Source organism: Gambusia affinis, linkage group LG04 (assembly GCF_019740435.1).
Source record: "Gambusia affinis linkage group LG04, SWU_Gaff_1.0, whole genome shotgun sequence".
Taxonomy (NCBI): domain Eukaryota; kingdom Metazoa; phylum Chordata; class Actinopteri; order Cyprinodontiformes; family Poeciliidae; genus Gambusia; species Gambusia affinis.
This window is the reverse complement of record NC_057871.1, coordinates 4,679,383-4,696,426: the sequence shown is the minus strand read 5'-3', so window position 1 is coordinate 4,696,426 and position 17,044 is coordinate 4,679,383. Positions and strand designations below refer to the sequence as shown.

The following is a 17,044-nucleotide window of genomic DNA, read 5'->3' as shown; positions in this document are numbered from 1 at the left end:
AGGTGGCGCTAATGCACCTATAAGTTGTTTGCCAACCGCCATAAAACAAAAAGAAGAAGAACAGAGCAGCGTAGAAGAAAAACGATGGGAACTGTTTTTTTCCGGAAGGAAGGACCGTAATTGTATGTTTTAATCGAAAGAAAGATGGATATTTGGTGGCCACAAACTTAGAAAGACATGTTCCGTTCTTTCAGCGTGCCTCTGTGTGTTTTTATGCAGTGTGAGCGGACTCTTCAATATTAGCCACAGTTAGCCCGGTGGCTAACATCCCACAGATCGCAGTCGAACAGAGAGAGGCGGAAGTTTGTTTTTTTTCCTTGTCCATCGTTGACAGCCCTGCTCCGTGAGGGATGTGGAGGATAACTGCACAAGCCTGCTGGGTTCTGCTGTCCATCTGCTTTCTGAGGAACTTAGTTTTTGGTTGGTTTCAACAGAACAGCGGAAGACCCCAAACGCAGCACAACGAGCAGCAGAGCAGCGAGTCGGACAGTGCGGATCAGAGCTGCCTCTGTCATGTAAGGACACCTTGTAAACGGGGCTTTTTAGTCGCTTTATGTGAAAATATGTTTGTTTTTACTCAGAATTGCGTGTTATTATGTTGCTACCTTCAGTTCTGTGTCTCCATGCAGCACTTTGTATATCAAATATTGACGGTGCAGGTCAGGATCTCTGGTCTCCCGCTATCCTGCAACTTTTCTAAGTCCCAACTTCTGTTCTGCTAAATGAAAGAAGCAGTTCTGGATCAGAACCTCTGATCCAGGTGTGCTGCAGCAACTCTTCAGGACACGAGCCATCTCACTGCCACACAAAGCCTTGTTTTTATTTCTAACAGCATTCGGGTTTTGTGTGGGTGTGAACCTAATGGTTTTTTAATTTTAGCTCAAACAGGTCTGACTCCCAAGGACAAGTCCAAATCGTGGTGTGTTCTCATTGGCTGCAGGCCGCATTCTCCCCTTTACCTGCTCATGGGAGTTGTAGTTTTTACTCTGCTGTGTTTTATTGCTTTACAAAGGGCACAGTTCCCCTTAAAACTACAATCAGAGCGCTTCCGACAGGCGGGGTTTGGTTCTTTTGGAGGTGGAGCCATATCCGGGGTTGAACTGTTGGTTAGTTATGACAGTTCTGCCTACAGAAACACTTCTGCTCTGCCCCAGCATATGGAGAGCAGTTTCACCAACAAAAGGAGAACTTTGTTAATAATATCAGAAGAAGGAAATGATGCTGAGAACAACTGGGTACTCTATTATGGTGCTGGCTTTCAGTGGACTGCTGCACTCAAAGGTCAGCTTTACTTTAATTTTTTATGCCTCTGTTGCAATAACAAGACAAACTGGTATTCCTCAGTGTTTGCTACACCTGTGCTATTTATATCTATTTGTGTAAATGTTGTTGTAAGTTGTCTTTAGATTATTTTGTAAGTTTACTTCCTAATTCAGTAGTTAATTTCAACATTTTGTTTTCATAAACAAAAAATAAAGAACAACTAAAAAAGTAAGTTGAGTTTTCATAAAGAGTTTAATTTGGTACTATTATATGCCCACTTAATACATTTTATGCATTTCTTCATTTATGTCTAATTGAACCCCTTGTTTGTCACATATGTTAACTTCTTGAGTAATTAATCGGTTTGATTCCGAAAATGAAACACTAATCTTACCGGTGAGTCAACAGAAATGTTTGTAACATACAATACCTTTTGAAACCTCAGTAAATAATTTCAACCTGTGGAAGTATTTCCAGTAATGCGCCAACGTAACCCTGACTGACGGATTTTCATCTGATGCAAATTCAGGCCGTAGACGCAGCAGACGACCGAGACGTAGCCAACGTATATCTGACCAAGAATTATAAAGCTATTCTTGTTTGAAGGTTAATGCATAAGTTTAAAAGTTTTTGATTAGATTTTCTCCATGTTTATTCTCCACAATGAATAACAAGAGACTTAGAAATACAAGCTAAATGTGGTCCTGCTTCTGCTCTGTTTACATCAAAAATGAGAAAATACATATACATTGTTTTTCACTTAGAAGGTTTTAAAGCAATATAAATAACCATTCTACTACTTTAAAGAGAATAAACTGAAATGTTATGCTCTGATTTTGTTCAGGGGTTCAGTATCTTGATATCTTGAAAGTATAGAAATGTATTTGTAGAAAAATACGTTTCAATATTATTTGAGGAACCAGTACACATTTTCCATGGTAAATGCCTCAAACCTTAAATTTCAGGTACATCTTGTCATAAATCTGAAGATAATTCTGCATCTAATTCAAGTGATTTATAAGGCTTCTGTAAAAATTGTTCTCCATGCATGAAAAATGAGCATTTATATAGAATTAAAACATGGTTTGTCATATTTATACTAAAGCATCCAAAGAGGAACTTTCTTGCTGTTTGACCAGGAAATGTTCTTTAAATCAAATATCTAGTCGATTTCTAGGATATCTTACATTCACTTCTCAGAAGTAGAAAATACAGAATGTATTTCATCATCTTATAAATCGTACCACTTCCTTAGATCTTGTCAGTTTATCTCTCATTCTCTCTTAGTTTCATTACTACAAAAACACAGTTCTTCCGTATTTTTCGCCACTCAAACCACATTTTGATCACTTCAGGGTTTCTGGAAGTTTCTGTCTGTTGAAACCGAGTCGTTCTTTTCTGTTTTTTAAACATGTTCTCTCCGGAGGATTGATTGCCTTTTTAAGGTTTTTTTTTAAGCTATAATTTGTATTACAAACTGAATTTGACTGCATTTTACTTTAACTATTTGTTTAAATATTTAAATATATTTAAATGTTTGTTTATGAGAATGAATTTGCGTTTATAATTCTGAATAAAAGCTGATGGTTGTTGTAAATGGGTGCCTCTTAAACATTTAGCTTAAATGTTATTTTTTTCATTTTACCAGAAGGTATTATCTATGTTTTGGAGAGGCCCAGTCAAAGTTCTGACTTGATAGAGAAGCTATGAAGAGAAATTTGAGTGATGACTGCTTTCTAAGCTCATTCCTAAAGATAACTCCTCCAAATATTGAAAACATTCAAAGAATGGTCCATAATTATCTGAAGTGTTTATCGTTATAATGCTAATAGATTTACTACATTATTGAGAAAGACTGCGTTATTTGAAACGTTGTGCATCCTCTTTATGAAGTCTCTTCAGTCAGAGGCTTCTTCAGCTTCGCTGTAGCACTGACTGTTAATGGAGATCCTTCCTACCTACAGCTATTGGCATCTATAGCAACGTTTTGCAGAAACTTGGATAAAATGAGTTACAACATTCAATTTCCCTGTGGGACTAATAAAGTATTTGAATTGATTTAATAGAACATTTAATAAAAGTCAAATAAAATAATTTTTTTTTTAAGTTGTTACTTTCGGACAAAGACAAACTTAGTGGTACAATAAAAAATATTTAAAATTTTAATATTCCAGGGCTGTGAATAATTTACCTGTACAAATAAAATTAATCTTCATAATTTTAGTATTAGATTTTTTTTATTTGCTCCATAAGTAAACATTTTCATCAAGGCCTATTTTATTCCATTTTCTGTTTCTTCATCATCTCAGACTATGTTCTTAGTCTTGTTCTTCCAACCTCAAACAGTGAATCGGATATTTAAACATTAATTTGGATGATCTGTTTTCTAGTTTGCTAAATCACTTGTTGAAACAAAGCCACCTGTTTACCTCGGTGTGTTACAGCAGATTTGCATAAGAAAGAAAACTCTACAACGTTCTCTAAACGTTTGCTGGACGTCTTAATGTTCTCTGGTTTAGGTTTTTGTTGTAGTAGAGGCTCACCTCAGCGTTGCCATGTCTGATCGAATGGGTTGGGGTTTCTTTTTGTTTCTCTGGGCTCCGATAAGAAAACACATTGTGTGTTGAAAGTATTATTAACGATGGTTCAAACTGGTGGTGGTTTGTGTGTCAAACCTGCTGTTGCAACACAACTCAACTCCTATCTCATTCCATCTCTTCTTTCGGTAAATTAAATGCTTAAATCTCACATTTTATTTAGTTGTATATTTTTTCCTAAATATGTCACATGCTGTTATGTTCCAGTTTGTCATTCTGATAGATGTTTAGGGCAGTTTATTTGGATACGTAATGACATTTCGTGGGCCTTTATCAACCTACTGTTGTAGGATTTGAAGTTTAGCATGAACTTTTCTGAAGTAAATAAATTACCTTGAATGTTCAGCTAATTTGCCTTGTTTTTTGTGCTCTTCTTTAGCTCACAGGGGTTCTCGACGACTGCTTCTGTGATGTCGAAAGCATTGACGTTTTCAACAACTTCAAGATTTATCCTCGCATCAAGAAACTGGCGGAGAGAGATTACTTCAGATACTACAAGGTAAGCGGATTATGAATCAGTGTAATTTACAGTCAGAGCTTTAAACATTATCCAGCAGGTAGAAATAAATATAATCAATGGAAGGCGTCACATTCATCACTGGCATAATTTTCCTTTTCTTTTTTAAAGGTTTACGTCCTATTAGCTTAGATGTTTTGAGTTTCCCTGGGCTTTGAAATCACATTTGTTTTGTTTTATTACTAATAAAATAGAATAGAAATGTAATTTGCTGTCAAAGAGTGAGAAAATTCAGGTGTAACAGCATTAAGATAAGTGGGAGCACACTAATTCAAACAAAGGTAAAAATATGCCTGTAATTCAAAGTGATAAATCGATTCATCAAAGTTTTTGTTTTTGAAGTTGTAAGTTTTGGAAAATCTACTGTTTTTTTTTCTTGCTAATGCGCTCTTTGGGTTTCCATAGTTAAGAGTGAAGCCTATCATCTTACTTGACAAGCATGTTTCAAAATAATGCAAGGATAATGAGTTTATTGTTTCCAGAATAAAGTTGTAGTATTAGGAGAATGTAATAATTTTATGAAAACCCCTGCATAAGAAAATAACAAAAAATCAACTGAGGAATGTTGAGCATCTTTTGAAGTTATACTTTGGTATTTGTTTTACAGATGAGGAAAAATTTTTAACACATCAGCATCAAATTGTTATCAGCAGCAGGACCTTGAAACAATTGAGCAAATGGCTGAATATTTCAAAGAAAGAACTGCAGAGCTGCTGAAGTTAGTTCAGTAACTATAGAAACTTTTTTTTCTTCAAAATTACATTTTAAGATGTTCTGGTAAAATCTTTAGTCTTTATTCTGCTACTGTTATGACTATGTTGTCATAATTAAACCACAAATATTGTAGCCTTGCTTTAATACAAGGGGATGACTGAAATGAAAGACACCTTTATAAAAATATTTTTCTGTCTTTTGTAATTCCATCCCAACTTCCATGTTTTGTTCATGTCAGTTCTGCACAATGAGTCTGTTTATATATCCAACCAAGCATAAAGTACTTGTAGAGTTAAGTGAGTCTTGAATTCAAGCTGTGAAGCCGTCATGATCACCAGAATGTCTTTAAGACGCAGTGACCCCGTGTTTGTTTTTTCCCAGGTGAACCTGAAGCGTCCATGTCCTTTCTGGCCCGATGATGGACATTGCTCCATCAAAGACTGCCATGTGGAGCCCTGCCCAGAGGTCAGAGTTCACCCACACTCGCATCACAGATTCAGTTAAATGAACTGGAAACTTTATACCACTATTTAGTTCTATGTAAGTTATCACTACAAGCAATTTTCAGTTGATCTGCTGAAGTTTATTTTTGGTTTTAATTACAACTTTTTCATAACTAGAGTCGGTAAGTGATATATTTTATTAAATTGAGATAATTTATTAAATGCTGATGTGTTAATTTTCAGACAGAAAAGTAGTGACAAGCAAATTATTGTGTTCTTGGTTATGTATGCAGATCTTTCCTCATGTTCAGCTGGCTGCTTGTTTCATTTTGTATTTTGAAATAAATGAATAAATAAAATAAAAAATATGGTGCTGACTCTGTTAATGTCTGTTTTGCAGAGTAAAGTTCCTATTGGCATTAAGTCTGGAAATTACAACAAGGTAAGAAAACCTCTTAAAATAAATTTCTGTTTACAACTGGGTGCAGAGTTTAGCCGTCTGATTCAGCTGTTTTAAATGTAATGAACCACATCGATTCTAGTGTACGAAAAAACCTGAAGAAACTTTTAAATTTACCCTGACTTTCTTAATTTAATTTAATTTCTTTTTAACAAAGTCACATCTGCATCTGCACAGTTGACAATTATAACCCCACTGTTGACAACTTAGCAACTTTGTTGCTACATTTAGCGACTTTTCAGACAAGAAAAATCAGCATTGGGTAAAATTTGAATATCAGGCTTTTTACAGATCGACAGATTGACGACAGGCCAGAAAACTGCTATTGGTGACCCCAAATTTCCAGGTCTCTTCTTGTAGGAAGAAGCTAAAAAAAAGTGAAGCTCCTGTTTTCACTTTCTCTTCTAACAAAACCCAAATCAAGCAAATGAAAGTGTTCATGATGGGCCTTAAAGAAAAATCATGTAAATATTTATAGACTCCATGTTCAGCTTTATTATCACAGCTGTTTGTTTTTATAATTTAGTGGAAAATGATTAATTCTGTAAATTCTTGAAAAGGGGTGGGATATTAAAACTCCAGTCTTGACGGTTTGTCAAGGTAAAACAGGTGAAAGTCAAAGATATTTTTTGTTGTTGTTTTTAGGTGAAATTGAAATTACCCACAGGCTGAAGCAGTTTGTGATTACTTAAAGGCGTTGTAATTCTGCTTGTTAGCTCATGCTAACTCATGCTGCCTCCTTGTGTGTGTTCAGTACTCCCAGGCAGCCAACACGATGTTGGACGAGGCTGAGTGTGAGCAGGCCAATAAGCTCGGCGCCATCAACAGCACCTTGAGGTCAGACCACACACCTTGACCCGCCTCTGTTGGCTGCAGGTCAGGGGTCAGACTCCTGCTGGAGATGCTGTGTACCCCATCTTCAAAGTGCAATGTGATTTTAGAAGCAAGTTAAAAAGTACCTACATCTCCTGGACCCTGGCACAGCTACCACTCCCTGAAACTGAACAATGACTTTTTTAAGTGAAGCGTTGTGATATTATTATTAGTAATGCTTCCTTTCCACTGATGCCAGGTGGCAGTGAGTTTATAGAAAAGGGAAATCATCCTCAAGCAATAAAAGACTAACAGCTAGTTTCTCAGGACTGCATCCTTTACAAGCCAATATGTAAAGGCTGCAACTAGTGATTATTTTATCTATTCATTTGATTATTCTGGTGATTAATCATAAAAATTGCCACATGCTTCATATTTTTCATTAAACTACCGTACTCAATTTTTTTATACTAAATTGGCAATGCATTAAAAGATGGAAATAAACATACCAATTACATTTTTAAATAAGAAAATTAATATTTCCTAAAATGCAATAACATGACATTCCTTTAGTAAATTTGAACTGGGTGAAACAAAAAAAAATTCCCAGAAAATGGCCTTTTTTAAGTCTGTGTAGTTCAGTTAGCAATTAATTTCCAAACACTTATTTCAATAATTGATTCATCAAGATCAATGTGATTAATCATTCAGCCCTAATGGGGATATTGGGTAACTTACTTTAAATGTCCTAACATGTTTCTGGTTCAGCTCTGATCTTAATGACGTTCTGCTCTTCAAAGCGTCTCGTTTTTGTTTTCACTGGCTGAACATTTTGAACATTTGGGATCTTAATGATGGATGCATTCATTTTGTCTCTTTTCATTCATTTTAAGTTTTTCTTTCTTACAGTAACCAGAGCAAAGAGGCCTTTGTTGATTGGGCGAGGCATGATGATGCTCAGGATCACTTCTGTGAGCTAGACGGTAAAATCCTTCTTATTCTCAGCTACGAATTAATGAAGACATTAATAAATAATCTCTGACATATTCCGTCTCTCATCACTCGGATGTTCAGCAAACAGAAATAATTCTGTTGACTCTAATATGTGTAATATTTATGTCTAATATGAAATCTGTAAAAGATATGAAAAGGCTGAAATAAACAGAAGTAATTAAGGGATATGACTATATTTTAAAGTTTGAATACTGTTTCTAGCTGAAAGTATGTGGAAGTAGTTAGCTGTGATGTTTGTAGCAGATTTTTTCAGAAATTATGGGACTTTCCATTCATTTCAACAAGGCCCAAGATGATCATAAAAAACTGAATATTTCCTAAACCGTAGAAGATGCGAATATCAGACGACGTAGCCGTAATGTCCTGCATGAGCAGATTATGGTGAAAGTTGAATGGTTGAAACAGCACAAAAAGTGGAGGATGCAGGATCTTCCTCAGTCAACAGTAAAGTGGTTCGGATGAAAAAAAGACTCTTTGTTTCTTCTGGTTGGTAATGCAGGATGTAAACTGGAAATTCAAGCTAAATTACTGCTGCATAAAGAGGAGTCTTTATTGATGGGAGAAATAGGAACCATAAAACATTTATATATTACTATGTGTGAATTATTTCAGATGAAACCTCTCCAGATGCCGAGTATGTGGATCTGCTGCTGAATCCTGAGCGATACACCGGCTATAAAGGGGCTTCTGCATGGAGGGTGTGGAACAGCATCTATGAGGAAAACTGCTTCAAGTGAGACCAGACAAACATTAGCGCTGTCACATTTCATTCAAGGTTCAGGCTGAATTTTAGCATCAGAAAACAAATCTGCTAGATCAGGGGTCTGAAAACTTTACAACCTCAACAACTTTATAACCAAATGGCTTGTTTTTATAACATATGAAACCTGCTTAGATTTTAAAACTACAGAGCAAAAATTACAATTATGTTCCCAAATTTAGGATATTTTTTTCAATGTAGTTTGCATCCTAGTGACAAAAAATAGTTTCATATTATTGGACAATAAATGCAATTTTCTGGTGGCAATGTTACAATTTTACATTTTAAAATATATTAGTCCGTTATTAAGCATGTTAGGAACCACAGAGGGGCTCTAAAGGGCCTTGGGCTGCAGACCAGTGAGCTAGACGTTCGACAACAAAACAAAGTTTTTCTTATTTGTCTGTGTGTGTTTAATAAATGTTTGCTTTTCTGTGGCAGGCCCAGATCAGTGTACCGACCTCTGAACCCTTTGGCTCCCAGTAGAGGTAAGTCAAGTTTAAATGTTTGGAGTGAAAGGCACAAAACTGGGTTTAAAATCTCCTAATGGACACAGACAGAACATTCAATAAAAAAAAACAAAAACGAAAGAATCAATTATTTTGTTGATTTATGAAGTCAAACTCAGTTACATTAATGAACAAAAACAAAAACATGCTAGGTCACATTCAGGCTGAAGTGCCTGGATAATAGTGATGGTGCAGAACTGTAAACCTGCATTGTCTGATTAACTGATGAATTGTAATGAAACGGCAAGAGGCCCTGCGGGGGGCCCGTGACGACAGAACCAGTCGCTCTAAGGATTTCATGACCACAGCCAACCGTGTGGCAGGTCTGGAGTAATTCAAATCCTGTAACCGAGGGCTTCGTGGGGAGCGGGATGGTGATGGCGCGTTTGAGGCAGCAAGGAACCTCACACAGCTTCAGAGATTGGTTTAAGTTGGTCTTTCTTAAAACTGTGAAACAAAAACAAAACACAAGAAATCAATAAGAGTGGATGCAAACTAAATGAAATGCTGCCTGGTCCAAAAAGAGCAATTAAAGATTAAAGAGACACTAAGAGAGATTCAATAATATCATGAAAAACCCATTAGAAAGAAAACTAAACAATAATAACGTCCAACACAACTTTTGTTTTTATTTGTAATCAGATGCACCAAGTAGTAAAAGGTTACGCATCATAACTGTAAAAAATAAATGTGAGCAAAAATCCTTCCAGCTATGCAGCATTCAGAATAAATAACTGTCCAAAGCTCAACAAAAAAAAATAAAGTCTAGAAAATTATTAGAACTAATGTGACAGAGCTGCTCTTACATTCTGCCACCATGAGCAGTGCAAAAATAATATTTAGCTTTTTACTTGATATAAAAAAAAGGTCCAGTTCAGCACCACGGACAGCACCGCCACAGAACCCATGTTCATTTGAGACTGGAGCAGACTTTCTGAACACTGGTGGTCATTTTAACTATTTTAGAGCTGCATTTACTGAGGAAACATATTATGTTCAACATAAGCAGAAAATCAGTGTGGATATTAGAAGTTGAGTTCTTCAGTGTGTGTTAAATTCCCCTGGTCTGGTCAGAAACAAGTAAAAAAAAAAACAAAAAACACTTCAGCAGGAAAAGCAACAAGGAACAACAGACAGTAAAATCAAAGATCTTAATGACAGTAATAGATAAGAGTCAACCCAGGGTTTATAATTTGTTTGCACTGGGGTTTTGATTAAAGGTGATTAAAAATAGATTTTATCATTTGACAAATTGTAATTAGTAACAGTATATATACAAGCGTTAGGGATGCTAGTTGGACTGGATTAGTAGTCTAATGTACGTTTTGACATGAATGCATCATGGGGGTAAAACGGCCACCACAAAACAAAACATTCCTCATTAAATTTAGTTATTTTAATGACATTAATGTACATTTCCTTTCATTGCTCTGTTTTCAGGAGACGATGATGGTGAGTGAAACAACTGGCTGCACAAGACGTCATTTTTAATTGTGAACTCAGATTAAGAATCTTTACTTCTGTTTCTGATGCCACAGGGGAAGGCTTTTACAAGTGGCTGGAAGGTGAGCTCATTTAATTCCAGTAATTTTATTTGATTCACTTTTCCACCTCCTTTTGTTAAAGTTTTGAAAGTTTTATATTGAAAGAAACAGATTTGGAAACATTTTTCTTTTGCTTGGTTTTGTAATTATGTTGTCTATATGAATTATTTTAATTTTGTTCTTTAGAATACCCACATTTCCACATAACTTAATATTTTGATGCATTTGATTATGTAATTTTTGAATAATAAGTGTTTTGATCAGTTACTCAGAACTTTTTACCAAATACTTGTAGTAATTTCTTGGACGGCGACTTTTAACTTTTGCTAGAATAAAGATAGTTTGAAGTGGTTTTACTCTTACTTGAGTTCAATCTTTAGCTCCCAACTTCTGCCAAAAGCCGTCATTGGCCTGAGAGCATTTTCCACAAGTCACTTCATCAAGTTGGAAGCTAAGAAGATTCACAATCACATTTCTGCAGACTCTTAATATGATCATTTGTAACGCAGTAGGTAAAGAGAAGCTAATTTACATGATTTGTTGGTTTGGATTTAATCCCACATAGTTTTGGTGTTTGCAGTTTGATAAAAAACTGAACAAGTGCTCTTTCTGTCCAGGTTTATGTTTGGAAAAAAGAGTTTTCTACAGACTTATCTCAGGCCTCCACAGCAGCATCAACATCCACCTGTGTGCAGAGTTCTTGTTGGACGGTATGAACATAAACACACTCTAAAACACTAAATCCAGTCATAATCCACAACATTCGCAATAATTTATTTCCCTCTTTTTGTTTTCCAAGAAAAGACTTTCTTGGCAGATTCATGTTATGAATTGCAACTAGTTATATGGGGCATGGTTATAATAGTTTTGGATTTTTTATTATAATTTACCTTTATTTTGTTGAGTTTTTGTGTAATTCGGTTGTTACACTCTTCTGTGATTGCTAATTTTTAGTAGTTAAATATTGTTTTGTTTTAAGTTACTTTTTAATATTTACAGTAGTAGGTTTAGTTTGTTTTTAGGTGCAGAATTCAAAAAGATCAAAGTATTGTATTGTGATTATGTTTATATCGATTGGGTAATGAACACTCAACAGTCGATACCGTTTAAAAAAAGAAATTATTCAGTTATTGTTGAATAACATCCAACTGGTGTTTTCTCTCAAATTTTGTTGTCGCCATTTTGCAGACTAGCATAAATGCTGCCAGGAGGATTATGGGATACCGTAATTTTGCAGATTGTTGACGTAAACTGTTTGTGTGGGGAAAGAAATTGTTTCACATCAGTTCAAAAGCTAATGAATTGATTGATAAACACAAAAAAGAGAGATATTATGTCTGTAATTTCAGTATATTTTAGTTAGTTTTATAAAGGTGATATAGTTCCAGTCAGTTATAGTTTTTCCCCATAAATTGTTTCAGTTAATAAAATGTTTTCTCTATTTTATTTTTTGTTATTTTGTTAATTTTAGTTAAGTATAATAACCTTGAAATGGAGGTGTTTCTGTCTGTGATGTCAGAGGGCTGGGGTCGCACGGTGTGGGGCCCAAACATCCAGGAGTTTCGCCGCCGCTTCGACACGGCGGAGACGAAGGGCGAGGGCACGAGGCGGCTGAAGAACCTCTACTTCCTGTACCTCATAGAGCTGCGCGCTCTCTCCAAGGTGGCGCCGTACTTCGAGCGAGCGATTGTCAACTTGTACACTGGAAGCTCTGAGGAGGATGGAGAAACCAAAGAGCTGCTGCTGCAGATTTTTAATGAGGTCAAGTAAGAAATTGCCATAGACTTTCCACTAGCTTTCATACCAACGTGCATCATTTGTGGATTCTCATGCAGACATGCTGGTAATTATTGGCACAAGGTTGTTAATTTTATCAACTTGCATCCTCTTTAGAAGCTGCAGAAGCTGAAATGATTAATTGTGATGAATCAGCTAACTGTTAACTAGAGCAGATAAACTATAAAAAACGTAATTTGCTCAAAGAACACCACCATCAAAGCTGTAGTAAGCCGAAAATGTACAAAAAATACAGACATCTTGCATTTAAGATAAAAAACTTTTTTTTCTGTGAATATGTTCTACCCAGAATGCCTCAAGTGACCTAGTTTTAGCTTCACTCGGTCCAAATTGCTTACAAAAAACCCCTATTAAGCACCTTTTGCCATTTAATTATCAATCCATTAATCTAAAAGAATTATCTCTAAATCAGCTCTACATTGTACTGATGGCGGATCTTTTTAGCTGCAAATGTGTCCTTTGTTACAAATGCTACATTGTTGCATTTTAAGTAATAAAATGTTTACTTTCTTGCTTAGAAGGAATAAAAATTTTAGAAATGTATTTCTAAAGCTACATTAATAAAAAAAAAATTATAATCTATGCATTATTCAGTTGTCAGAATAATCCATAGATTAATCAATAAATAAAATAATTGGTGTTGCTTTATATATTGTGAAACAGTTTTTAGTTGTTGATTTCTTTTGTCTTCCAGAAGTTTCCCAATGCACTTTGATGAAAAGTCCATGTTTGCCGGACACAAAATGGAGGCCAAGACTTTAAAGGTGAGAATTAAAGGTACAATAAGTATCAAGGTGAATAAGTGTTCATGTTGTTAGTCATAAGTTCGGTTTGAAAAGCAACTTCAGTTGTCATGAGTCAAGGAAATACACAAGGGAATAGCAACTCTCCTGTCATGTTGAACATTCGATATGACTAAAAAGTGGCAATATAAGTTAATTTACCAATAAATCCAGCTTAATAAATGAACTCTGAACATCCGTGTCTCCTTTTCTGTCATTCAGGAGGAATTCAGGCTCCATTTCAAAAACATTTCCCGGATCATGGACTGCGTGGGCTGCAGTAAGTGTCGGCTCTGGGGAAAGCTGCAGGTCAGTCTCTCTCTGTCTCTCTCTACTCATCAGGTTGTTGCTAGGTAACAATAAGTGAGTGAGTTGATACCATTAAAGAGGTTGTGAAGCTAAAGCCTTTCCTCTGCCTACATCTCCCAGAATGCCATGCCGTTCTGGATCAAAGTTCAGTAAAATTATATTGGACGTATTTTCTATTCATATTGATCACGTATTGATCACAGTATTAAGGCCAGGGTAAAAAATAAATAAATAAATTTAAAAAATACAATTACAAGAGTAAAGTTGTAGGAGAATAAAGTCAAAATAGTTCCAGAATAAAGTCAAAGTAATACATGACTGAAGTTGTAGTATTATGAGTATAAAGTCAAAAATATTATGTGATATTATGACTTATTTCTCATAATTGTTTTAGCCTGGCCCTAATACCCCATTGTAGTATTGACTTTATTGTTTAATCATCCAGCCCTAGTCTAAAGTATTATGAGGTTTTTCAGTTGAAACATTTATTATGCTGTTTATGTTCTGCTGTGAATAGAAAGATTGGTTCATGTGTTTGGAACATCTTTTCATTTGAAGTTTTCTGGAGTTCAAGTTGTAGAAACAGTTGACTTGATGATGCCTCAATAATTCTCTTCTATTCAGAGTAAAAAGTTTTCCTTTTCTGCCAACTTAATCGGCTTTCTGTTGCATGCAGACTCAGGGTCTGGGCACGGCTCTGAAGATCCTCTTCTCTGAAAAGGAGATCCAGAACTTACCAGAACACAGCCCGTCGAAGGGCTTCCAGCTCAGTCGGCAGGAAATAGTGGCTTTAATGAACGCCTTCGGCAGGTAGGTTCCCATAGCAACCGTTGCTGTGTTGCTAAACGGTCCAGCTGGAGCATGCTCAGTGTAACCTTTCTCTGCTGTTACAGGTTGTCCACCAGTATATATCAGCTGCACAACTTCCGCCTGATGTTGGAGAGGAGGTAACAGAGGAAGAGGCTCCGGCCCAGATGATGACGACGATGATGGGAGTCAACTCAACATTTTTCCAACATCAAAGCATCATTTTATTTTTCATCCTGCTAAACCTTGACTTTGATTTTTGCTGTTGAGCTTTTCAGATTTTTCTTTTTTTTTATAAAACCCTCGGATGAATCGTTGTGATGTTCGTTACGTTGCAGGACGAATTTCCTTTCCTGTTCCTGCAGATGTCTGAGGATAAGATGGACACTGCCACCACTTGCTGTTTATTGCACTTAATGTTTCACTTCCTCCTCTTATGAATCAGCTGAAGTCTGCTGACTATTACCGAATTCGGGGGCCTGATTTATTGGGCCCCAACAAAGCTTTGTGCTCTTACAGTAGTTTGTTTATGCCACAGCTTGGATGAAGTTCTCTACTGGATATGTCCACTTCTCATGCTTCTGTTTGGCACCTTCCTGTCCTCCTAAAGCTGTAGCTGCTGAATTTGAAAATCAGGGTGAGGTAGACCTCTGACTCCCATTTATGCTAATGTTTTGCAGCTTGTTTCAGATGAGGTCAGAATGACCCTGACAACTGGAGGGTAGGGCTGGGCAATGCATCAAATGTTTGATTTTTTCTTTTCAACAAAGCTCTCCTTGTGTTTCACAGTTCAGAGTGACATGCAGAGGGCCGCCACCGTGCTTCACTTACAACTTTGATTTTTTTGTGTTTTGAATTGAGGCCAACTCTGATAAAGTATTCGGGTCAGTATTTTAAATTTTTTTAAAGGTTTTTTTGTTGGCTGTAGTGGCCTTTATTTGAAAGTAGTTTGACAGAAAAGAGGGTTATGAGAGAGGTGGAAGACATGCAGCAAATGTCACCAGGCTGGGACTCGAACCTGCGACCACCGGCACGAGGACTAAGGCCTCAATATGTGGGTTGTGCATTTATTTTCTCTCATTTGTAATTTGTTGTTTACAAAAGAGAGCAAGAAGAATAAAATGGATTAACATTGGATCTAGTACAAAAAAAATATTTTATTTTTAAGTTCTATGGCCCACCCTACTGGAGGGTCATTAGAGAAATTTACACTACCATATTTTTCGGACTATAAGCCGCTACTTTTCCCCCTGTACCATGCGGCTTATTGCCTGGGGTGGCTTTTCTGTGGATTTTTTCTTCAACCGCCAGGGGGGGCTGTTTAGCAAGAAGTGAATTATTGGAAGTCAAACTTGGAAATCAAAGAAGAAAGCGCTAATTTTCATTTAGAACAAGCACATGCTAGCGGCAGGCACGACGGAGAAATGTTTTCAAAATCCTACCCCCTCTTCAAGGAAACAACAGTTCATATGATAACGCTTTTAAGTTGAAGGCACGTAAGCTCGGCGTGAACGAATCCATGGTTCGGCGTTGGAGACGCAGGGCTGTCCTTGATAGGAGAGTAGAAAACCGAGAGCGGAGATAACAGCGTCTTATACGTTTCCAGTTTAACCCCCCCCCAAAAAAAAAACAAAAAAAAAAAACCCACATTGTGTGTGGGGAAACTCTGTATTCTTTTTTTTGACCCAGTTTAAGCCTCTTGGACTCTGATAGCCGCTTTGGCTTCACACATTCAGACTGAGGTTGTTGCAGTGGACTCCTTCACTATTTAATTATTTTGGCTTCGGAGGAATCTCAGAATTTGGTTTTATGCTATAGAAGTTGAACTTGAAGAGCTCGTTTATGTGCAAATTGTCTCTTTTTTGAATTACTTGCAGCATACTGTTTGACTTTAGATCAGTTCTGAACATTTTAGGAACACAGTTATTTTACAGATAACACTGGACACATAGTAGCAAACAGCGAGGGAAGCCGGACGTTTTTAAGAATAAGGATCTGTTTCCTCAAAGGCAGGACTGAGAGGACTGGAAGCTGCTGTGGTTTTTGCTGCCTTTTCCAAAGACCTTTGGAGAGATGGAGTTGAGGTTTTCCTACTAATTTATTTAGTAAAAAATGCATTCCAATATAACACATTTGAAAGCAACTTCAAACAAGCAATCCTACTGATGTGTGCAGTGTTAGGTCAAGGAATAACAGAAAAACATTTTTGCTTTTCTAAATCATTGCAGGCCAGAAGGGAAAGATGATTGTTTTCCTTTCTGCCTTCCAAAAGGCTCAAGGTCTTCTAAAGGAAAACTGTGAAACTGTGGTGCCTGGACCTTTTATGTAATAAATAAGAATAACAAAACATTGAACATTCTGACTCATGAGATGTCTTCACTGTTTGAAACATGGCTACACGATGAAAGGTCATTTTAATTAATAAATTTCATCAGTGCCTCTTGATTTTAACCATAAAACTGTAAGGGAACAATGATCAGGTTGAAAAATATGTCCCCTTGTTCTCTGCTGCATGCAGAAAGTCTTGACCAAATAGTTTTATGACACATCCTGTAGTGTAACTACGTCTCTCTCTCTTTTATAATAACACATATAAGACATAATTTATACAACTAATACAAGATTTGGGGCTACGTAGTTGGTAGAGCTGTTGTCTTGCAGCAAGAAGGTCCTGGGTTCGATTCCCGGCCCGGGGTCTTTCTGCATGGAGTTTGC

At 36.5% G+C, this 17,044-nt stretch overlaps 1 protein-coding gene across 2 annotated transcripts; it reads left to right on the top strand.

Moving 5' to 3' along the window:
* On the top strand, positions 1–16,683 carry ero1b (endoplasmic reticulum oxidoreductase 1 beta). 2 transcript variants are annotated; one of them, XM_044114695.1, is made up of 17 exons: positions 1–122; positions 220–515; positions 4,240–4,359; positions 5,473–5,556; positions 5,935–5,976; positions 6,749–6,831; positions 7,717–7,790; positions 8,434–8,554; positions 9,023–9,069; positions 10,531–10,542; positions 10,629–10,655; positions 11,252–11,344; positions 12,154–12,400; positions 13,126–13,195; positions 13,436–13,522; positions 14,199–14,332; positions 14,416–16,683. In XM_044114695.1, exons 2-17 carry the CDS (start codon positions 351–353, stop codon positions 14,471–14,473), a joined length of 1,464 nt encoding a protein of 487 aa, XP_043970630.1. In that variant the 5' UTR covers positions 1–122; positions 220–350; the 3' UTR covers positions 14,474–16,683. The 2 variants fall into 2 exon arrangements, with proteins under 2 accessions (XP_043970630.1, XP_043970631.1); XM_044114696.1 differs by lacking the exons at positions 1–122; positions 220–515 and adding an exon at positions 537–1,281.
* Positions 16,684–17,044: the final 361 nt, after the last annotated feature.

Excerpts from the sequence above, each read along its gene's own strand:
- ero1b (XM_044114695.1), top strand. The coding sequence starts at position 351 with ATGTGGAGGATAACTGCACAAGCCTGCTGGGTTCTGCTGTCCATCTGC. Across the intron at positions 10,656-11,251 it reads CTTTTACAAGTGGCTGGAAG|GTTTATGTTTGGAAAAAAGA; the intron begins GTGAGCTCATTT and ends CTTTCTGTCCAG. Across the intron at positions 12,401-13,125 it reads CAGATTTTTAATGAGGTCAA|AAGTTTCCCAATGCACTTTG; the intron begins GTAAGAAATTGC and ends TTTGTCTTCCAG.